Raw genomic sequence first — 24,682 nt, 5'->3', positions numbered from 1 at the left:
CCATGGATTTTGTAATATGGACAGGAATAAAACCTGGAAAACAATGGCTAAAAGCTAGAGCAGCTTGAGCGTCTCCTGGAAAAGCAATATCATAAAATTAATTTCATGGCACACAGATATGACACTGATGAAATATTAGCTCTTCCTATATAGGAGATGCAAATCTATTAGTTGATCCTTGATATCGAGTTTACCAACTTTTGAAGGCTCAGTTCCTACGTACACAATGTAAGCTTCCAGGAAGAAAACGATAATTGAGCACCTCATCTCATGGTAAACTGGCACCATAATTTTCCGCTTCTATAGCAATTCCACTTCCCATCACAGGTGCAACCTAGCTAAAAAGTTTCATTTGACACAAGGTACCCCACTGAAAAATAAAGCATGAAACGGGAAATATAATGCTATAAATATCACTCTAGCAACAGAATTTCTCAGGCACAATTCACAATAGTTTCATCGCTGCTTTAAAGCGCAAGAACAACAAATCATGATACAACTAATACTATGATAATATGATACATCTGATGAAGAAAATTAGTACCAGACCTTTTCATAAATTACAAGCAAAGACGCAAAGAATTACTCGTTGCCAATATATGCAACTTGTCAGCTAGTATAACAGTTCGTAAGGTGGGTAATCAACTTCAAATAACATAAATAATCATTCAAAGCCCGTTCCTTTTCGCAGATATTACATACATCGGAGCCTCATTCATCCCCAAAGTCAAAATAATCATGCAGCGCACAAAATTGGCAGCAAATTAGATTCAAAGAAGAAAATAATTAAATGGGGACAACAGGAGGAAAGGGCGGGAGAAACTATAGCACTGTGACTCCGCTAGGGCGTTTTCCTTCCATTGCATCCTTCTTGTTGCAGCAATCAGCGCATAGGAAGGGGCCTTCCCATGGCTTTGAACTGGTGGAAAAGATTGAACCAGCATGAACGGATATTCCCTCACTTGGAGCAAGGTCCACCTGGCAGATAGCACATGTGAACAGGCCTGATGTTTCTTGCCCTGCTGATGAGTCATTCCCTAACCTGAAATTAGAAGAGAAATTAGCATGCCTTCAGCAATGGAAGAAGACTGACATGCAACGGAGACACGATTGTGCAACGAAATCAGCTTAATATCAGTGATCTGGGAACCATAAACGCTCCCAGAAAAGTAGAACCAGCAGCAAAATATCTTCAGGCAACCAATCAAGGACTGCACCATAAAGCACCCTTATACTAGGAATAATGGGCTACACATTAACCAAATGAATGAATTATTTGATCAAACAAATTATCAAAATGCTGCCGAATAACACTGGGTTGATTACACTTGGCCAGCAGTCATTGTACCCAGCATCTTGATACCGACAAATAGAACAAGGTATAAGGCAAGGCGAAACTAACTATAACAAGAAGAAGCATATGTTTGCCATGGATCATGTAGTAGAAAGGAACATGGTTCAAAGATTCCGCTGAAAAATTCAACACCAAAACTGAAACTCTTCAGTTTTGGATTCAACTAATTCAATATACCTTTTTGTTTTGACTGCATTGAAATGTAACATATGATGAACTTGTAAACAGACCATAGATTATCTTTGACTATGAGCTATAAAGTTCCATACAATACGAATCAGCATTGGTGCTCCACTCAAGTACATTTTTGAGGACCTTTAATTCTCTAACATCACATGAAGAGCCATGGTGGTTTTATTATGAAGAACTGACATCAAATTCAAGAATGACATGCACATAGTTTGAGTAACCTAATTGTTCTGATAGTGCCATATAAGGTGATTTCATAGTGGCCGACAAGAAAAACCATTAACACCAACGGAAACACAGTGAGAACCAAACAGCAGAAAAAGAGAGATCCCAAAAATGTTTTTTTCTAGACTTCCAACAAACACTGCATGGAAGTTTTTGCCCCAACAAATTTACAACCAAGGTTTGGAAATTTTGGCCAAAATGGATCTATTTTGGTCAAGTCCGAGCCAAAATCATCACGTAATTTCAGGTGTCTGCCAGTTTCAGTCACTGCAGCCAAAACCAGCTGGTTTTGATCTTGTACACACTTCTGACACTTGATTCGATCTACGATTGCAACAAAACCTCTACTTGATATTCTTAAACTTCGCCAATAAGGCTCACATGTGATTGCTGATTCATTTATTCTGACTAATGGTTGACTCATTGTTTGGACTTCTCCAGGCTATTTATTAGATCTCTGAAGAGGATGTAATGGACACTTGATGAAGTTTACTGTAAGCAAAACTGGCTGCTGTTGCTTTTTTAATTAAAAATCTGCTGGATATGCTATTGTAATTGTTAAATTGATGGAGTTTATTTGCAGATGGGTGCACTCTATGAAGAACAAAGTTGGCTAAATGTAAACTACATATATTAATAGAAAAGGTGCGGTGGCATATCTCTGGTTTTCAAACAAAAGATATGTAGCATCAACAATAAATTGGCGATTTCAGCAAAACTTAGTCAGTTGGCGTTGGGCCTTTGGCCCCTTAACGGGTCAAGGCTCCATAGAGACCCATGTTATAGCAACTCAGGAATTCTGCTTGAAATTATCAGACTAGAATTAACAATTAATGCAAGAAACCACCAGAAAAATCAAAAGAGCATCTTCTAGATAAATATAAGATTCCATAACTGTGATGGATTAAATGGCGAACATAACCTCGAAATATGTGAAGGACATTCTCAAATTCAACATCCTTTCAAGTTCTGTTTGAAAAGATGCAGGAGATTCTAATACACAAGGCACTAAGAGCTATATAATTGTCAAATATAATGAATTTTTGAACAACCTAAGTTTAAAATGAGCAAATAACATATGTTCCACAACATAATTCATCATTAGACAACTAAAACTTACTTATATTTAATACTATTTTCAGTGAAATCCTACCAATATAAAACAAAGCCTATATCCACACACACACACACACATACACACAGAATAAAAAGAAACTGTGTGATGTCTTGGAATCTTTTATTTTTCTCCTTTTTTTATATTCTCTAAAACTTTTTCTGTTTAATTTAGACTGAGACCTTCAGAGGAAGTGAAAATGCTCTACGAGCCCAAGAAACCTAAAACCAAATTCTCAACCTTGCTTATAAGCAAATGGCTATTCAAAAGTGAAGCCAGCATGCCATCAGCATCATTTGATAAAAATAAGGTGTTCATGGATCAATATTTCAATTGAGAAGAATTCAATTTTAAGGTATAAAAATAGGTAACATCAGCCAAAATGCAAGTGCATAAAGATTACAGATATAAAAATCTTAACGCCATGCTGTGTGTAATTATTAACTTTTACCTTTGAAACACAACTAAAAAAATTATGTACAAACATCAAGACACTCGATTTTTGGTAACTTGAAGCTAGCTTCACCTTCTAAAATAAAACAGCAAACATTTTAGAATCTAAGTTTCAACTAAAATTTTCCAATAGATGAAAGTTATAGAAGGACAACAATGAAATCCAACATCATAATGCAGCAGAAGATTATGATTGGATCACTCTTTTTTGATAAATCACCATAAAAACATAGATTACATGCATATCAAGATAGATTAATACCTGCGAAGATGTAAGAACATGAGAAGATGTGGTAAGATGGATAAAGACTATTTAGGCATCATACAAACCTACAGAGTACTTGCACCCAATAGGCCCTCCAAGAATTACTCAGAAGTCTCCTCGTCTCTTTCTTCCTCTCAATATGTCTTTAGTGGGTGGCACCTTGAGACCTCTTGTTTGAGTTCTCAATTTGAGATATGAGAAACAACCCCACATTCTACCCAAGTCCCACACCCCCAATTTATAACATTAAGGGGCCGGCCGTAGGGAGGAAACCTAGGCATGTGGCATGGAAACCTTAGGTAAGTGGAAACCATTAAGGGCTCCCAGATGTGGTAGGTCACTTCAGGGTTAGACCAAGGAACCGGATACTTAGAAAACCCTAATCCATTGTTCGAGTCCAACTCATTAGTCCACCCTAATCGGGTTTTGTCAGCCCTTATGAACCAATCCCTACATCAAGGTCTTGGTTGATCTACTCAATTCGATGGAACATGAGTTTGGTGAGGACTCCAGAGCAGAGCAGAGAGAGAGAGAGAGAGAGAGAGAGAGAGAGAGAGAGAGAGATAGAGAGGCTAATGTTGATGAATAACTACCAAACCCCAAGGGCAACTTGGGTTTCTAATCTACCATGTCCCTCTTATTCAATAGGTGTGCCATAGTCACAATGAAGCAGGCTGGATTGGCCTCCCTATATATAAAGATGTATACTCATACTATCGTGAGTAGATAGATGGATAGAAAAGTCTCTCTTCAAATACAACAATGATTTTTGCAATTTAGTCCCTCCATCTCTCCTTACATTGCTTGTCCATTTTAAAAAAAAAAAGTATTATCAATGTCATAGGCCATAGCCAATCAATTTCATCACCTATCAAAATCTTAGATCATGGGTCAGACACCACTGAAAGCCAATGCGCATGCAAAAAAAAATTGAATAAATCATTTTGTTTATATTCAAAATAAATAATATTTATAAAGCATGAAAATGATATGATTAAAATATTGCTAGATCTACAATTCATGTGTCCAACATGTCTCTGTTTTGATATGTGTAAATTTCCATAGATGGGTCCCTTCTTGGACGATCCTTACCCCTATTCATGACAAAACATAATAACCAATGTGCTTCTGATCAAGGATAAATCTAGGATATTCTGGTTGATACATAAGTTTGGTCCTAAATTTATTGAAGCAAGATAACAGAGGGAAGTCATGCCCTCAGGTCAGGGCATACTGTATACATGAGATTGTCATCACTAACTTCAACAGTGACCTCGAAGAGAAGGTCCCATCCATAATTCCATATTTAATTGTTTAGTATGAAATATACCCAGGTGCTAATCAAAGTGAACTACTTTGATGAGTATGAGAAAATAGCCATTCTGATTCATTATGGGATACTATATATACTGGTAGCCATATGAGTGTGATGCCCAACCTCAACCATAGATGTCAACTATTTTCAAGCATCAAGAGTGATCTTGTTCTCTCTATTGGATACACAATTGCCTACTTAGTTCTACCTATAAATGACACTCTTGGACTCTTTCCTGGCTAATATGTTATACAACTCTCCAACTGTTTATAACTATGTGTAAGAGAGACACCAAGAAATGATTCAGAATTCAGAATACCATCTTCATTATGTCAAGCGGTTTTTAGAGCATACCGTACTGCCAAAAAAAATACATGGCATCACAACTTAACCATACAAATTTACATAAAGCATTTTGATGAATTATGTGTACCCATTTGCAACTAAGGGAGATTGTTATGTGTACCAGTTGCAACTTAGTGATTCACTAAACAAAACATAGAATCATGCAGCTATAAGCATGAAAAGATGAATGAATATATAAGTCAAAAACCCGTAGTCAAAACGTGTCAAGTTATTCCCATTCCAGAATACCTTAAACAAAAGAGACATTACAGGTCATGGCAAGGAGTGTTTGTACATATTAAAAAGAGTGCAAAGCAAGTAAAGCCATATAGCTCTTTAGAAATGAAACCACAAAGCTACTATATCTGGTCATGGATACCAAAAAAAGGGAAAAAAAAGAAAAGGAAAGGAAAGAGCAAAGAAGAACCCATTCATGCCCATACATGATATCAGAATCTGGTATGTATCTCAAGATTCTAAATAAAGACGGATATAAATTTCTCAGTCCTGGTGTTGAACTTATTTTTCCCCTCTAAATAGCAACTAGCATCAGAATAAAAAGATGGAAAAAATTTACAGATTATCAAATCTGTGATAAGAACTCCAAGATGATATTGTTATCGAATTACAGAGAAACCTATAACAACTCTGACCTTTCTGCAAGCATTGCTGAGCCTTCTTCAAACAGTTCTTCGACAATACCCACAGCAGACAACTTTTTTGCCAGCTTACTTGAAGAATCCTTTGACCTTTTCCTAAAAATGAGAGACTTGAGTTTGTTCATCTTTCTTGGTGGAGATGGAGGCAGTACTGAATGATCAGGAGGAATTATGTCAACAACGATGCAGGTTGTGTCATCTTTCAGCCCCCTTGTCCTCAGTGCTTCCTGAATGTTCGCAGTAAAATGATAAGGATGCTTTACCATACAATTAGGTGGATAATCTATATCTATGCCATCAAAAGCAATCAAATTCAACACTGATGCATCAATAGAACTTCATAAAATATATTGTCTAAGGACTAAACCAGGATGGTGACACAGCTTCCAAATGACAAATTCAAAAGGGACACAATAAGTAATTAATCACCTTCACAACTTGTCTGGCAGCAAGCTCAGCAGGCAACCCACGGCAAGACTTTGCAGCCATCTCAGAGGATAGGGCATCCCAAATGCCATCTGAAGCAATGATAAGTCTTCCCCCAGCATTTGATAGCTGGTGTACCAAAAAAAAATCATTAAAACAAAAATGAAGACTATTAGGATAGATGGAAGTGAATATAAAAGTCATCAAAGATTAACCATTAGAAGAAATTGATATGATACATAAATAATACCTTCACTTGCTTGACATAAGGTACGGGAACAATAAATTCTCCAACATCCATATCACCAATAGACCTTGATAGGCATAAACCCCCTGGCCAACATCGGAGGGGACCAATCTGAAATGAAGGCAAGAAACTGATGAATTTAATTTATTCAACATCACATAAAATGACCTAACATGTTCCCATTGTCTGTTTTAATTTATTTATACTAATGAAAACCAGATCACGAAGCAATCCCACCTCGGCACCACCCATAATGCTAAGCCTTCCTACTTCACCTCCACTCGCAGTCACCCGTTCCCTCCTGCACATCAATTGTTCAGCAGAAAGGGGAATGACTTTATAAGAATAACATAAAAGAGCACACCAGGTACCCACTCTTCAACATTTTCTTCTAGCCTGTGATCCACAGTCAGTAGAGAAACCACCCCGCCATGAGCATCTAAAATGCAACGGGAGTCTCCAACTGAAGCAACAGTGATGGTCCATCCATCAATTATCACAAATGTGACAGTCGTACCAGAAGTTTGTCCTGGTAAACACCATGTATCAATCGTCCCCGTATTAGTTCATCCAGGCATAGGCCAAATCTTCAACAGAATAATATCATGAAGAAAGAAAAAAAAATAGTAGCACGCATGCCTCTGCTCTGGAATTCTTTGTCAGTCTTGACAAACCCAGCAACAAGTGCACGAGGCAAAGATTGAAGCCACTCTTCCCGGCTAAGTCCACGTGGTATTGCACTCAGTACATGATTCAACAGGTTATCCCTTGCATATATTGCCGCAGCATTCCCATTGTGGCCATCAAAGACCTGAAAAGAATTCAGCTCAGCTCTGCTCATCAAATAATTCTTCTTATCACCAACTGCATCGCATTAATGCCAACAAAAACAAATAGAATTGGCTTCAAGGAACTAAACATCATAATTCTTAGAAGCATAAAGGATACTATAAATTAAACAAGATGAGCAAAAAAAAAAAAAAGTTTAGTCCTCGCAACTCCCAGATCAGGCTGCTAAGAACAATTATCCAAGAAAATCTTTCTTCATGATGTCAGTTAAAACCTTCACCCATCAATGCATCCGTTTTCCTTTCTATAATTAGTTCAACGAACCTTAAATTCCACAAAAAGTGGCACCTTTTTATGACAGATGCCATCGAATAACCCAAAGAAGTCAATTCCTACGGAAAGCAATCAATAATTAAGAACTTAAAAGGATCAAAAGCACGAACAAACTTCACTTAGCAAGCAACCACACGAAAGCCATCAGAAACGTAATTGTGCCAAAATGAAGTAAAAGAGCAGATCAATTGTTACAAAAGCAAGCGAAGGTGAGAGAGAGAGAGGGGGGGGCAAAATGCTCACGGCGAAGACGGAGAAGGCGGAAGAGGGGTTGCCGGGGAGGCGGTGGCAGTCGACCTTTATGAGGAAGTAGTCCTCCCCCTTCCTGGACTGCGCGGCGCAACCGTACCGAATGCACGGCTTCTCCATCTTCTCGTTCTTCAGCTCCCGGCTTATCAGCGCCGCTAGCGGCACAAGATCGCCCCGCTGGTGGCGCCGCCTCTCCTCCACCGCCGCCGCCGCCGCTACAGACGGCTCGGCCATCTCTTCCGCCGCTCTCTCTCTCCTCCTCCTCCCCTGCCCTCGAGATTCACACCCTCCGATCTCTCATTCCCAAGGGCCCAGGGCTCAGATCTGGTACAAGGAAGTGAAGAACAACAAGAAGAAGAGCCGGCTGATGGTTCAACGCGGAAACGCGGTCAGGTGCTGACCGGGACGAGAACGGTATCATGCCCCCCGATATTCTACGAACCAAGACCCCCACCACCATCAAATGGGCACCGCCCGGGGGGGGGGGAAATACAAAAACAAACTTTTTCTTTTGGGTACAACCGTACAAGACTTTTTTTTTCTTTAACTTGTTTCAAGGTTCGAAGTAAAAGGAGGCATTTAGAATATGTAGGTAGATACTCCTTGAGCATTGCTTCATGATGAAAATATGATAATAAAGGAAATTTGCAAAATAAAATGTTCAAAGATCAATTTTGTAGGAAAGAACTACATTGTTCAATTTTGCAGTTTGGTCCATATTCAATCTCTTCTGAATTTTATATATTTAATAATATAGTTTCTTAATGAAGATGAGAATAGGGAGGTGGGGCTAAAGATGAGATAAGACTATTGAGGAGGGTTATGGACACATAAGCACTTTCATTAATATTATCAATCTTTGTATTAACTCCAATATTTACTCCATCTTTATCACTACATCACTCTCTTCTTCCTTTCTATCTTGGCCTACCATGTTGTCCAACTTTTCTTCTCCTTTCTATCAAGATCGACTTTCTCTCGAGCTGTCACTATAACACCTGCCTCCTCCAATTCCATTTTGATTACTTCAATCCTTTTATGAACATCATCATTCTTTCAATCAATCAATCAATATATATATATATATATATATATATATATATATATATATATATATATATATATATATTGTCATTCTTCTCTATGATTCTTTTGCTAACTGCATCTCATCTTCAAAACCATCTTCCTTATTTTGAACAGCATTTAGAATTCCATCTTCTCCTATGAGCCCCAATTTAATTTCATTGATGATGTTGTCACTCATTTTCCTAGCAGTCTTTCTATCTCTAACAGTCTTTCATATCTCATAAAGTCGAGTCCAATGTTTTTCACCGTATATATTTTGGCTGTCGGAGGAAATACATTGTCGGATATATAGAGGGATAGCGAAGACTAATTACAAACCAAAGTACAAAATCCTCTTTGGCTTTGCAATGAAGTATTCTTTTTACCAAAAAAAAAAATCTGTCCTTGTTTGCAAAATGAATCTTTGAGTGTTTTTTCTGCAAAATTCACTAGTAATTATGATAATAAGATTACGTGGAACATGGAATAGGTGAGCGGTTGAAAAGTAGCTGCTGATAAAAGAAACGCCTTTTCCTCGTCTCTTTTTCTTTTTCCCATCCGCCTCTTTTCTTGTCGACGTCTTTTTCTTTGGGCAAACAAATAAGAGGTTGCAGTTGGGAGGGCATGGGTGATAAATAAACAGTCTTTGTGCCACCGTGGGCGAAATTTCTAATTGTATTTGCTTTTCATTTTTATATGCTTGGAAATTACATTAACAATATTTACTTGGTGCGCAAAATAATATTATAAGGATTTGGATATTTTAAAAAGATCTTTAAGTATCCTCAGAGCTGTCTAAATGCTAAAATAACCGTCCTTGTCCAGAAGGATTGTTTTGTTAGCTTGCGGAGTAATTCATCTCAACTTGGAGCTTTGGTCAACTATTTTATTTTTTTAGAAATTTTTAACTACAATAATGTGACAGGAATTAGAAAATTTTGGGACCAACTTATGGGGAGCATCTGGGAGATCGTGAGAGCTGTCTTAAGCTGGACTCTTTCTTTTGCTCGGAAGGAAGTCGAACAGTTTGTCGGCAGTTTTAAGTTTTATATCAATTCTTAGAATATCTATTACTGGGAAGACAAACTTGCTTGCGAACGCGGAGTTGATAAATTATTAACGAAATGGGGGGTTTTGGATTTGATGCAATGATGTGGAAGAGGTGGAATGTTCTCGGGTTAGGGTTCAGATGGCCTAATCCGCCACTTAGCTTTGGACTTTGGGAAAGGAAATTTGCAAAGAAAGGAACCACCAGACAAGAAGCATTGCCCCGAAACTACGACACAGCTGACATCAGTTCTTGTTCCTGTTTGCTCCGACAACCAGAAGGCATCACCCCGAAACTCCTCTACGGCTTACGTCGGTTACTTGTCCCTCTTTGGTCTAACCTAAACCGCACCAGTATTGGCTTTATCACTTCCAAGGTTTTCAGTTCCATGTGGTCTGGGACACCGCAAGCATATTCCCCAAATTTGTGGAAAAATTTTTTAGTTATTCCAAAGTGTTCTCTTAGCTGAATGTTTTTCCCAGTTATTACTTGAGAAATATTTGATTACTCGCAGATTGTATAATGTATTAGTGAAGACTTCATGGATTACTTTCGTTGTTTCTGTCCTTTTCTTTTCTTTTTTTTCTTTTACATGAATAAATGTATAAATATATCAATAAACTGTAATTAATTATTTTTTAATCTTGCCAAGTTTTTGGTTATTCATATTCTTTGAGAACTTTTTATTGAATCTCCTAATTTTTCTAAATTCTGAATCCTTGCCTCTGCTTAAATTGTTTCAATATTAATCCTTCTGGTCTCAGAATGAAGCTGGTCGAGCAGCAGGCCAAGGTGTTCCTACTCTCCCCAGATGTATGTTTATGAAAATGGTTAAATTATCTCTAAAATTCTGCATTCAGATACAATAACCCCTTCATTTAAGCTCGCAAGAATGCCCTCAAAATCCTGCAACACCCATACAGCTTATTGCGTACTTATCCAGGTCACATTTCACAAAGCTTATTTATAGAAAACCACTGACCAACTGCAATGCCAAAAGCCACCTGATCCCCAGTCAGCACAACGATTGCCGAAAACCACCTGATCCCCAGTCAGCACGAAGATTTTCTCAGTTCAGCAAACAACATCCATGCAGAGGAAAAGCCAAACTCTCACAACCATAGAAGAAGATTTTCCTAGTTAAGCGAGCAACTAATAACATCCAAGCAGAGGAAGAGCCAAACCCTCACAAGTCACAACCATTGAGGAAGATTTTCTTAGCTCAGCGGCGACTAGTAACATCCACGCACAACCATAAAGGAACTGGACTTTTCATAGGATCTCATGGGTCTTGACTGGTAAGACCAACATACTGTGAAAGATTGATGTCAAAATGAAGGTCAGTGCTTGCTTCACCAAATTAGGTGATTATCTTTGTACCGTATGAAGCACAAAATTCCACATCCAAAATGCCTTCAAATATCTACATGAAACAAGCTCGTGCTCATTGACACACTAAAAGGAAACTTCCAATTAGGATTCAAGGCGAAGAGACTATTGTGGAAAGCTATGAGGATCATCACCACCATCCCTCAATGACATCAAGGAATCTAACTATTGGTTAACTTTCATTGGTTGCTGCCCCAGTTGGAATATGAAGAACAGGTACATTTATGTTATTGTGAAAATATTTGCTTATAGGATCACTTTTCTGACAAACTTTATAGAAAGCAAATCAGTTCTACGATTTTTATTGGTGTTGAAAAAAATAAATTCTGAAAGTTGCGACATGCATGGCTGCCTCTATGCATCTCCTAAACATACAAAAGAATAAGACAATAGTCAATTACATTTTCTGTGAGGGGAAAATCCTTATACTCTCACATTCTTTCCTGTCTACCTGCATATTCCGGTCAGGTTGGAGGGAAAAGAATTAACAGTCAGCGTCCTGTATGACATGGTTTGGCAAGCATATCATCTATTGGGTTTGACATGACCAAACAGCTGTGTCCAAGCCTTTCTCCTCCATTATTGCTCTCTTTCTCACAATCAATGTTGGACTTCAGGTGGGTTTTGGAGTGGTTCAGCTCAGGTTGGAAACACCTGATGCAAAAATCTTTGAATCATCTCGTAACTAGTGAAGGTGATGACTGCAGTTGGGGTAGTTCTCAGCAAATTTGTGCCGCAGCCACGATAGAAGCCAGGGAGGCCTTCCTTTTGAAAGACTTTCTTAATGCAATCCACTACACCTGTGTATTGGTTAGCAGTATCACGTGCCTGGCCTTGTTCTTGCAGCCTGGACCGTACTACCTGATGAAGAGAAAACAATAAATTTGAAGAAGATGATTTAATGACATATATCATAATTTCTTACTATTTCTCTCCAACCGGGTTTACAACTTGATAAAAGTCTTTTATAGGAGGATATTTAGTTCTGAATATCTTAGTAAAGAAGAGACTTTTTAAACCATCCATTTCATAGGCACTTGCTGAATTGGCCTTGTATGGCACTTAGGCTACACACTTTCTCCTACCACAAGTTCCCAAGCTAGAAACTACAGAACTGTAGTCATTCAGCCATGCCCAATTAAAAGTGCTCTCAACTCAGAACTATTCTGCACCGAGGAGACTGATCAAACACATTTTAGTAGCAAGTTCTGCATGCAATCCTTGTGAAAAATATACCAGAAGATGTCAAGCATACCTCATGAGGATATGTCATTGTGGATGCGATTATTTTAGATAGTGAAGAAGCAATAGCAACGCTTCCAGGGCTGAGCTTATCCACCGTGGTATTATCTGGGAAACTATAACAGGTCAACAACCAGAAATGAGCAAAAAGGTCAAAACTCTAAAATATTGGCATCCCAAATATCTCCCTACCCCTTCTGGCCAAGTAATATTTGATCTTTTCATATGCTGGAAATTGGATGGCGACATGACTAACCCCTGCCAAAGAAGGAAGGAGGCCACTATGTACAACACAAAAAATAGCATGTAAAGGAAAGCACGGAACTACATGGTCAAACATTGAACAAAATAATTTATATGATAGACATTCATGGATTTAATGAAGTACAAAAAATCCATTGACCTGTATAATCCTCGGACACCCTCTTCATGCACAATCCTTCTAAAAGCAGACAGCATGTTTCTATAGGGCACCACTCCAGGCCGCATTCCTTGTGTCTATCAGCGGAAGAAACAACATAAACCAGATAAATAAGCAAAAGAATTGTTCTACACATTCAAAATATGATTTCAATTTATTTGGATTAAATGTGAATGAGAAGGTGCTTGCAAAAATGATGATGACCATTAAAATGGGTCAATATGCATGGAGATATAGTTTATGAGGTCAAATTAATCCAATAATTGGCCAACAAGGTACATAAAAAATAACCAACAAGTCACACGGGCACATTAAGAACAACCAAATTACCCACTCCATTATGTCCAATTATAGGGTTTCTCCAAAAGTACAAGTACCTCAGTTCCCTTTTATAACTTAATCCAAGTCTGCTTTAGTCTCTGTCGTTTGGTTCAATATCTCTTAATACATAAATTCAAGATTTCCAATTTAGCTAATGCAGAAGGGGAATGTGGACCCTCAATAGATGATAGGAATCTTTTAATTCATGAAGAAATCTTACATCAATCTCATAAAACTCCTTGACAAATATCCATATTTTAATTCTAAAAGATAACTCAGAACAACCCTGCATCATTCTAAAGTCCAAAATATAAAATTATATTATCAATATAGACTTATAAATAAGATAGAGGACTCTTAATTTAACCTTCAAGCAATGTTGCTAGGAGTTGGATATGGGAATCAGATTTGGACATATATCCAAGTGCTTGACCTGGCAAGAGGGAAAAGAGAGATAGGAGAATACATAAGATTATATAATATATATTCTAAATTTTAAACATCAACTATTTAAACATAAAAAAGAAAAATGTTAAAAGGTATTATTTGTAAAGATCTTTCAATATATATGTTTCTCATCCAAACCTATCAATTAACTCAAGGATATTAGTAGAATAATATTTTGCAAACTTGTTTTAAGTCCTATATCATTAACAGATCTCGACAAAGAACAATACTCTCTCCTAGCATCAAATTAGAGGATTAAACTAATTGTCAGAAGAGTTCAACTCACTCATTGCTGGAAGAGTTTAACTGTCTTCCAGTCTTTAATGTGGCTACCAAAGAACTGCATAAGTATCCAAGTTTCCAATACATATCTAATACAAATTTTTACAGCTGGATGCAAGTATCCTGGTAACACTACCTCCAACCAAATTATATATGGGCTTTCTAACTAAATTGATTCGGCGGCAATTCTTAAGACCTATAAATCAAGGCTAATCAATAAAGACACCTGACAAGTGGTTATATCAAGCATATATGCCTTCCAATAAGGGTTTGCTGAACCACGTGATTAGGACGTGCCAAACTATACCAACGGCCAACCGTAATGATTTTGGTGCTTGAAACGAGAAACCGGCAAGGTGAGGGAGAGGAGGAAGGAAAGAGACAAGAGAGGTTGGGAGGGAAGGAGAGGGAGAGAGGGCCTCCGGAGGGCAATTGAGTTACTACATCGCCACCAAGCTTGATGGAAGTTGGAGGAGGGCGGAGGGAGAGGGAGAAGAGACCACCAGAGGCCTCCGAAGGCCGATGAGGTTGGCGCGCCACTGCCGAGGTCAGTGAAGGCCAGAGGAGGGTACCATTTTTTTTTCTTCTACCTTCCTTTCTTTCCCTCCTTTCTATTTCTTATCCCTTTCTTTATTTCTTCTTTTTCCTTTTTCTTCTCTCTTTCCTTTCTTCTGTCTTTCCTTCTTCTTTTCTTTCACTTTTTTCTTTTTTGCACCTATCCTTCCTTTCTTTCTTTCCTCTTTCTTCTTCTCTCCCCACATAGATGGTTTTTGGAGTTCTGACCCCGTCCAAGTCATGTTTTATCATAGGAATAAGATGGGACAGCTAGGATGCCCCCCATCTCGCCAAAACTTAAACCTTGATATATACTATTATAAACATCATCAAGAACCACACTTACCCTTTATTAGCAACTTGAAGCTTATAAATGGTACAGGACAAACCATAAAATATTAGGGCATAAAAACAAATTATATAAACCGCAAGATCAGCACCTTTCATATAAAATGATTTTTTCCAACAACTAAGTTTGTCTCATCACCTCAGTCCTCGCAAGCTTCGTGCCTTCCTTACGATAAAAGGTTTAAAGTAACAAATGAAATTTGTAAGTTCCTTCCTATCAGAAGATCTCCAATAGCTAGTTTTGTTTCGTCTCTCCTTCATAAGTTTGGTACCTACATAAGTTCAATAGCAGGGCTTCTAAAGCTTATTTCTTTTTCCAACTACAACAAAAGACCTATACATAATATTAATAATATGCATTTTCTCAGAATTGTTGAATCTGCAAGTTGGTCACAAGCACAAAAGGATGACATAAGTTCTGCATTAATAATGAAAACTAATTAATGAAATTTAAGTTCCAATATATGCAAAGATAAAATAAACCAAAAAAGAAAAATCAATACAATTAGTCATCTCAAGAATGTACATCATAAGAAGAGCAGGTCATACTCTTTGCAAAGAAACCAATGAACATATATACACATAAGGAACTTGTGGTGGAGCTACCACTTTCAAAGATCCAGGGAAAACTCATTAAGAAAACCTCTGGAAGAAACATATTGCATGTTAATTTTCCATAGTCAAGTGCCGGCATGTTGCAAAATCATTTACTGGTGAATGAAAGAAAAATGTTTATCATATTGGGGGAAGAGAGAGAGAGAGAGAGAGAGAGAGAGAGTCCAAGTAGGTTGAAGTCTAGGTTAGGTTGCATGGTGTGGTTTATCTCAAATCGGCTTTGGGGTCTAAGATTTGGACCTGTTATTGATTAATTTCCTCATTGGATTCAAGGGAACTGAAAGTCCAGTTTGGCCTAGTTTTGAAATTCTGAACTATTTTGTATTGGCTTGACTTTATCAGTTCTCATTCAAAGCTCGTGGCTTGATAGTTCAGGTACCAGGTCTGGATTGAGGTCAAGACCCAGACAATGACAAACCCTAAGCACCCCGAGGTGGAAAAATAAAAACCATGTGCCTGGGCCCGAAGTGTCATCTTTACCTACTAAAGAGAAAGTGGAAGCTTGGCTTTGCTATCCATGTGGTATTCCTCACATAAAGAAGGGATTACAAGAAGAGGCTGGGAGAGGGAGATTTTTTAGCTTCTCCTGAAAGCAACCTTCTAGTCTCTACTTACACCAGAAGACCTCTAGTATGGCACTACCAGACACAAACTTCTGCAAAAGGAATATATAAAGAACATGAAGAACTTACTTTATGCAACATCAAACACACACATCGTCAACCAAGTCTTGCATGCATGCATGTGCATGAGTGTGGGGTTGAGCGGGTGGGTCTGGATGTGTGAAGGTGTATATGTGATACGACATGGCTATTATCCTAAAACATACCTGAAGTCTAGTTTTAACAACCCACAATGGATTGGTTGCAACGGCTGTTGCAGCTCCAGCACCTGAGGCAGCTATAATGTTTGCACTAATTGACAGCTGATTATTTCCATCTTCTGCACATGTGAAAAATGTGAAAAGTTGAGATTAGATTATTTTCAAAATTATCTATGAAATATAAGTTTTTAAGACTATATTATCTGAAGTAGGAGCACATTATATATGTTTCCAAACTCGTGGAAGGGGGGGAAAAAAATCTTAAGGTCAATCTAAAGAAAACAAACCATGTGAATGAAGCAGGCCTTTCAGCTGATTATAAACAGTGAAATATACCTGGAAATGAAACAAAAATGTCAGCAAGGTTAACCGTGTAATTACAGGAATCAAGATTCGAAACTTCAACAGAACATGATATCTGAGTGAAAGTAATCCAAATGGTCTATGCACATCATTTGAACATACTTCTCTCAATAACCTTACCTTGATTGTAACTATGCCTACATTTGTATGGAAGTTTAATATGAGAGTACCACCAAAACATTGCATGACTAGCTCACAATGTGCGCACTTGGTGCCATTAAGCCATTCTAATCATCTAATTAGACAGTCAAAAAAGCAAAAGGTAACAATTCTAATCCAATTGAGTCGAGTTCAAAGAATCTGCCGTAAAAGTCCCATCTGGATGAACTGATGAAGGCAACAGTTGATGATCAGAGAATGATATGATATTACCTAAAGATCCCAGTTGTCATGATGAAAAGAAAGACAACGTATTCCATTAGATTATTGATGAACTGGTTCCAAGAAAGAGCTTTTAACACCAAACCAAGAGGTTAAGAAGAAGTAGTTCATAGCCAAACCACCATACATACTATAGTCTGGACATGTGCAAGCTTATTATTGATATTAGAAGTTGTCAACACTTGGCACTCAGAAGAAGCAAAGGCAAATTGTCCGAATTTGATGCAGGATCTATTAGAGAAGGCCCGCAGGCATAGAAGGACATTGATAAGGGTTAGGACTTATTAGATTGTTTTCTTTCCTGAACCTGTGTCTAGGACTTATTAGCTTGTTTTCTTTCCTGAACCTGTGTCTAGGACTGCATCGATCAATAGTTAAGGATGGGTAAAAGGCCCAGAAAATCCATCCTCGCATCAATTAGGTTGTTGTTCAACAATGGTCATATTAAAGCATGTAGATTGAACTATGCAACTATAGCACGAGCATAGACACCACATTTGATTTGATAAAAATCAAGATTTACAGTCTTGATACTGGATTCCATACTAGTACCCAACTAATACACCCTGTACCAAGTGTTGGCATGGTATACATCTCAGTACCAACAACTGGTACAAGGCATATACCAAGTCTTGGTATCCTACTGGTACATTATAGTATGCACCGTACTTGGTAGTATGCTCTGGTAAAGCATATAATGATAAAAAATTAACATAATTCTGGTGGGCTATGGCTCAAGAGAAGCCAGGCAAATCATTCTAACTTGTTAGGCTGAGTTAGCTGGGTATACTCATCATAGTAGTACATGTAGATCAGTAGATGACATGATGATGATTATCTATAACAATGAAGTGCTTATAAAAGTTAAGGAAGATCTTTGAAAGAAATTTTTTGTCCATGATTGGGAACCCCCAAAGTAATTTCTTGGCATTGAAAGGATGGCATAAGTTTTTCAAAAATGAAGCATGTGATGATTTCCTAAAGAGTAGGATGATTCATGTATGCTCAGTGATACTATTGTGCACCAGGTGCAAACATTTTGGTGGATCAAAAGACCTGCTAGATGATTCTAGTTCATCCAGGAGACTGGTCCAGAAGCTTCTTTTTGTCTCTTCAACTGTTATTGAACCAGACAACATTTGCTACAATTCTAATCAGCCATTTTATGCATTCTCCTTAACTTTACGTTGAAAATTGCTTTTCATTTATTGAGGAAGCAAACAAAACATGCAACTCACAAACCCACAAACAAATTATAAACATTGGAAGAACTTGGAGGTCAATACCCTTACTGGAAAAAATTTGGTTACTTGGAAAAAAAAGAATGGATTAGTCCAGTATAAAAGTAAAAATAGAGAGAAGCATGCAGGCCATAGGTTTTGCAGTCAGTGGACCAAGGAAGATGTATTGTAATAAACAAGGAACATAATTATGAATAATCCTCTTTCCACAACTTAGTGAAATAATTACTTGATTTTCATTTTATTAGAGAGAATGTAAAAGATAAATAGCCATCCCTTGTCTCAAAACTGGAAGTCAACTTCTAGATATTCTTGAAAAGTCTCATGGACCTCCGGAGTATATGTTCTAGGCTAAGGAATAGAAGGTATCCATGCTCTAGCATAAGAAAACGGCCATCAGAGAATTAACAAGAAATCATCTATAATATCTAAACTAGAAGGATTCTTAGCTCATACATAGTTATCTAGGGCTTCATGTTATGGACCCAGTAAACAAGCTAATAAGCTTGTTAAATCATATATATGCCACACTCTTCTATTATTAGGAGCATATTTGTATATTATCCATCATAGATGAACACCCCCATATTTCACAAAGAGAGACAAAGGATGCAAGGACCACAATTTTGATTACGGGTGGCAACACCTAATCGTTTCACCCATTTAACTTGTTTCAAATCATTGTAGAGCAGTTTAGATTACCTATTTAATAAAATGGTCAGGTTCGGATCTGGATATTTCTGACCCATCTAATAAACAGGTCGGATTCGAGTTGATAGATTTTTGGACTATCCTGTATCCGACCTGATCCGATTATCACCACTAATTTTGACCATGCATTTTCCCTCCCTTCTTTATCTCTTTCCCCTCCTCTTCTCATCTTCCCTCGATATTCTATTTATTTTCATTTTCTGCTCTATAACTATCCAAACCAAGGTTTGTTGTGCTGGTACTAGGGCCCAGACTGGTCAGCGGCATGGTTCAATATGCTCCGTGCCGTTCCATGCTGGGCCCGAACCTACACTACAGAGGGGGTGGGAAAGAGGGAGGATAAGAAAGAGGAAGAGAAAGGGGGAGCGAGGGAGAGGGAAGGAGGGAGAGAGATGATGAAGGCCAATAGAGAGGCTGGCGGAGCTTGTACCATCATGGGGGAGAGCGGAAGAACGTGCAAGAGGAAAAGTGAGAGACAGGAAGAGAAGAGGGAGGGAAGGCTACCATATTGTTGCTGGAGGACCGCCGAGGCCGTCGAAGAGCCGAGAGGAGGGGCTCTATCCTCCTCCCGATCGAAATAGGGGTGGAAGCCCTATTTTTTCACTGTAAGTTGGCAAAAAATGAACCGTCGCTTTCCTCCCTATTTCGATCAGGAGGAAGGTGGAGCCCCTCTTCCAGCTCTCCGGCAGCCTCTGGCAGCACTCTCTCCTTCTCTCTCTGTCCGTCCCTCCTCCTGTCCCTCTCTTTATTTTTTCTTCTCTTTCCTTTTCTTTCTCCCTTCTTCGTTGGTTTCTCATTTTGAATGCTAGAACTATCTCAATCTGCCACCAGTAAAGCTCAATAGGCCCTGAACTAGATGGTTTGAGATGGTTCCACAATCCTTGATCCAAGCTATTAGAGATTTACATCAAATTAGTTGCCAAGATCATTGAAGTGAACCTTGAATTCGAATATCTTGTGACTAGACCATCTCATAATATGAGCTATAGCTGATCTTAATAATTGTCTTTCCATTACAGACATCCAATCCTTGTACAGATAACCCATATGGTTCCCTTTATGGCTTACTCATTCTATTTCTCAGAAAACAATCAATTTTGTTAAAATCATCATAAATAAAAATACATATAAGTATCCATCTCACATTCTCATCTTTAAAGTCAACCTCATATATTATATTGAAGTACCCAGGTTTTAAAAGGTTGCAACTTCTTCCCTCTTGAAGCCAAACATCAATTCACCTTAAACTTGTCATTTCTGAATCCTATTTTCATGGTGAACTTATCGCCAATACTCACAATGAAAATTATGGCAATCACATTACATTTTATTATTAGGTTCAAATCTAGGTGCAAATGTGGTTCTACACTTCTACCACAACAGGAGTACCAAATTTAAATATTTTCTTCCACGAAGTAGAAAAGGCTAAAGTCTGTTAGTCTCTTGATATTTATTTAAACATATAACTTTATGATTTTTGTAGTCTTATCAATCACATTTATTTATCATTAGATCATTTAGATTCATAATTTGTTGAAATGAGACTATATAATTTAGTTCCAGAATTCCAGTTAGTTCTAACAAGAGTAAATCTGTAATCTCTATTTTTGATAAATACGGCTTGTACTTTACGTCCAAGAATTAATAAAATAAACAAAAGAAAGAAAATTAATTGCAGATTATTAACTTCATAGAATGAAATAGGGTACTTGAAAACTGCTGTGTGATTAAGAAACAAAAGATATACTCACTGCCCAGTTTGGAAGTAGTGCAGTAATTGTTGGGGAGAGACCACGATACAATCCTTTGATGCCTTCATTTTTTATTATCTGTTCTAGGCTTGAAATAATAACACTACCTAACTCATTTGAAAAAAAAAAAAGAGAAAATATTTTTAACTTTTTTAAAAGATCACAATAAACAAAGAGATAATCACTGAATCAATATGTGATACATGAGTCTCACCAATTCCATATGCATCCATGTGAACATCAATAGATGATGATTAAAAAAAGAACACATAATGTATAATATGATCATGTAGTCTGATTTCTTTTTATTCATTTAAATTCCTGCTGGCTGGTTTGTCATTATTGTAGATAGATGCATGAATCAGCTCCACAGTTCTTCATATGCATGACATGATTCAGTAAGCTAATTATCTAACCCATAGATTGTGATCTTCCTTGATTTTCTTGATATTTGAATGTAAATATAAGAGATGGACAAGTCTCAGGGATGCAGTAAATAACATGATAGAGAAAACAAAACTTCTACTTATCAGACCAACTGAGAATTCAAAATCAGCCAAAGCTCCAGAATGATGATCTCTTTTTGTTCCCACAATCTGGGCAACTTCCCAAGAACAAAAAGAGAATAAAGTATTATAGAGAAAATATGATAGCTCTTTGCTCTTTTCTTTTTATAGCTAAATATATAATGAAGCCTGCAAAACAAGACAGCTTAGTTAACTAGGACACCTAGACTTTCTACCTAGGAAAGAAATAAGAAAAGAAGAAAATAAAATAATTTTAAATATTTTAAAATAGCAAAAATTCTTACCACTATAGAGGCTAGAATAAAAAGCCATTAGAATTCCTTCAAGAAATAACCTTAGTAAAGTTTAAAATTTTCCTAACTTAATTTATGCCTAAAGTAGGACTAATAAATGCTCATATTTCCTAAAATATAAAGTGCGCCTGGATAACAGCCACATAATTGAATCCAAATGTTGAAAGAGAATATAAAATAACTAATCTATTCATTCCAGAACTAAAGAAAGGAAAGATAACTGAAAATAAATAACTAACAAAGCCTATAAATCGAAGTGTCTACAGTTTGGGGAAGATTCAGCTACCCTAGCAAAATGATTAGATCTTATCTAGCTGTCTTTTTGTAAGGGTTTTAAGACATAAATGTCGATTCATGTTTAGCTACCATCGAGATAGAACCCTTTCCCATTTCTTTTTTGTTTTTTGTTTTCTTCTGCTTTTTGAACATCATGCACATGTCAGTATGCAAGATGTAATTTTTGTGCTGCATCAAGCGGAGCCATAGGTCAAATATTCTCTGAGCTTAAGCAACTGAACAGCAAAAGGGATGCAACATTCAAGTCAAGTATTAGTAGAAGAAAAGACGAACACATGTGAGTGTGATTATGACAAGGATAAACTATATTGCTTTCTTAGTTTATGTAATTGTTGGAGAATTCTGATGAATGCTTCCCTATAAATCTATCATCCTCCTACAGCAAACCACTACTTCTATAACTATAATTCCTAGGTACTCGTACTGAAAATAGAATAACACCTCAAAGTTCCATCCTTCCCAACCAGACAACTTTTTCCTAAACATGTGTAGAAGGATATAGAATGCATTCAATAGTCTTTTTTCCTCACATGAAGACTAGTAGATCTAGCTTGCAAACCTACCAAGATCTCTTCTGACAATTTTTCGGCCATGTAAGATCAATAAGTTGAGAAATACACTTCCTTAACCATAATACATTGCCACAATTCCACTCTTTTTACATGTGAAGCCCTTATCATATGAAAACCAACCACATGCCTTGATAACCACTAACCTACAAAAAACAATATAAAGGGATGAAATTTGAAATACCTAATTGTAGTTAAAAGATAGTGTTCTAGCCACTTTCTATATTGGTCTCAATTTCATATATAATATTTTTTTCAGCTGGTATCAACTAAGCGAAGGGAGGAAGCAAACATCTTTGATGATGTAATAAAAATGCTACCCAATCTGGTGGAATATCATACAAGTTTGACTGGATCATCACTGTATTCTTCTTGAAAGAAATAATGTTAAGGCAACTCCTGCTACCACATTATTCATTTTACAAGAAGCAGCAAGGGAAATGACTCAGCTGCATAGTATACCATGTAACATGGGGAATGCATTAAGCAGTGTCTATCAATAAGCTAACTCAGTGTATATCAGAATATTATTTAATATTATACTGAATATCTACATAGGCAATTGATTTGCAAGAGGGGATCTTTTTTCTTGATTAGGAAGCACCTAAGCAAAATCTCAAAAGACATTAATTGTTCAAAGAGTTTCAGAGTTGTTACCTGGAAAGCATGGATGCTTCAAATTGCATGACGTGTTAATATCCAGTACCTGTCGGATACTAATACTTATATCAGATACTGGCTAGGGTACGTGTCAGATACCCATTTACAGCATCCTGCTCTTTAAAATTGGAAAACAGGATACTTTCAATTGCAACATGAGATTTTGGACGCTTATATTTATGTTCGGCATCTGAGTGGGTTTCACTTATTTCATCAGCTCCCATTTACACCCTCTACAAGCTATATCTATCATTATCTATTTTTTTTCCAACTTTGATTATGCCACAAGAATCAAATCAACATTCTAAAGACACATCTCACTTCAAATAACTAAAATTAAAGCTAGAGGGAGAAAAAAGGGTAAAGGAATGAAGGAACATGGAAGCATACGCCGAGCAGAAGGGGGCATTTTGGGCAGCCCATGGACCTGAAACCTCGTCTTGATCACATCCAAGGGGCAGACGAAGGTGGCTGCTATCGCCCCTGGAGCACCCCAACCAATTCAAGCATCAATCAGACCAAGTATATTTGTAGATGTATAATTAAACAAGAAGCGAGGATCTAAGGACACTAAAAACAAAGAGCAGAATTCGAAGAACAAGCCTGCAGAGGCGCCGGCGACAGCATTGAAGAGGAGATCCCGGATGGTGGGCCTGCCATTGGATTCTCCGGGCATGGCGAGATCTCACGGGGCAGTACCGATCGTTGCCATCGCACGGTCCAAGGGTTGAGCCTTAAATCAACACATAGAAAGAAGAGGGCCGGGGGGAACGAGTGAGAGAGGAGGACGAGGAGGAGAGGTGAAGGAATTTTAGGAATGTTGGAAAGTGGGCACTGTGTATGAAGGGTACTCGAGCAGGGGATCGCTGCACCAGGGAACGACCCCAGCCGAAATTCTTTTTTTGGGAACGATGGGGATGAACCGGAGGAGAATCTAAAAGGGGTGGCCCCACGTGTCATTTACTTGAGGAGTGAGGACCAATGTTTCACGCTAGCTCCAGGAAATAAATGCTTTTACGCATCCAGCACTCAAGAAAAAAAAAAAAGGGGAAAAAAAAGCAGCTCGAAAGCAAACCTATCAATTCATATTGCATAACGATTGAAACAGAAAACGACACATGCAACAAAAAAAAAAAAAAAAAAAAAAAGCAGGGACGCAAACCCATCCAGTCACATCTCACGGATAGACTAAAATAGAAAGAGCAATGTTGAGATGCCGTTTTCATTTTCTCATATATTTTAAAATTTAAAAAATTAATTTTTAAAAATATATATCCCTATTTGATATAGCTAATTATTTTTTAAAAAATAAACATGATGATGAGGTAGTAGTTGCAGCGGAAATACCGAAGGCGGTGGCATTGGTAGCA

General features: G+C 37.6%; 2 protein-coding genes across 2 annotated transcripts; both read right to left on the bottom strand.

The window, feature by feature from the left end:
- Positions 1-573: 573 nt before the first annotated feature.
- On the bottom strand, positions 574-8,400 carry LOC105033776 (probable protein phosphatase 2C 15). Its single transcript, XM_010908694.4, has 8 exons — positions 7,958-8,400; positions 7,232-7,403; positions 6,968-7,121; positions 6,830-6,893; positions 6,596-6,703; positions 6,349-6,474; positions 5,914-6,146; positions 574-1,042 (listed from the first exon to the last, which is right to left on the bottom strand). Exons 1-8 carry the CDS (start codon positions 8,195-8,197, stop codon positions 823-825), a joined length of 1,317 nt encoding a protein of 438 aa, XP_010906996.1. The 5' UTR covers positions 8,198-8,400; the 3' UTR covers positions 574-822.
- Positions 8,401-11,736: 3,336 nt separating this feature from the next.
- LOC105033775 (nicotinamide adenine dinucleotide transporter 1, chloroplastic) lies at positions 11,737-24,270 on the bottom strand. Its single transcript, XM_010908691.4, is given in 10 exon segments — positions 11,737-12,109; positions 12,111-12,326; positions 12,721-12,815; positions 12,900-12,988; positions 13,111-13,205; positions 16,526-16,638; positions 16,807-16,855; positions 20,967-21,073; positions 23,703-23,795; positions 23,916-24,270. Coding segments are annotated over 10 exon segments (1,083 nt in total). The 5' UTR covers positions 23,989-24,270; the 3' UTR covers positions 11,737-11,956.
- Positions 24,271-24,682: the final 412 nt, after the last annotated feature.

The sequence above is a fragment of the Elaeis guineensis genome, chromosome 6 (assembly GCF_000442705.2).
Source record: "Elaeis guineensis isolate ETL-2024a chromosome 6, EG11, whole genome shotgun sequence".
In the NCBI taxonomy this organism is placed as follows: domain Eukaryota; kingdom Viridiplantae; phylum Streptophyta; class Magnoliopsida; order Arecales; family Arecaceae; genus Elaeis; species Elaeis guineensis.
The sequence above is the reverse complement of the archived record's forward strand: the minus strand, read 5'-3'. Positions and strand labels throughout refer to the sequence as shown.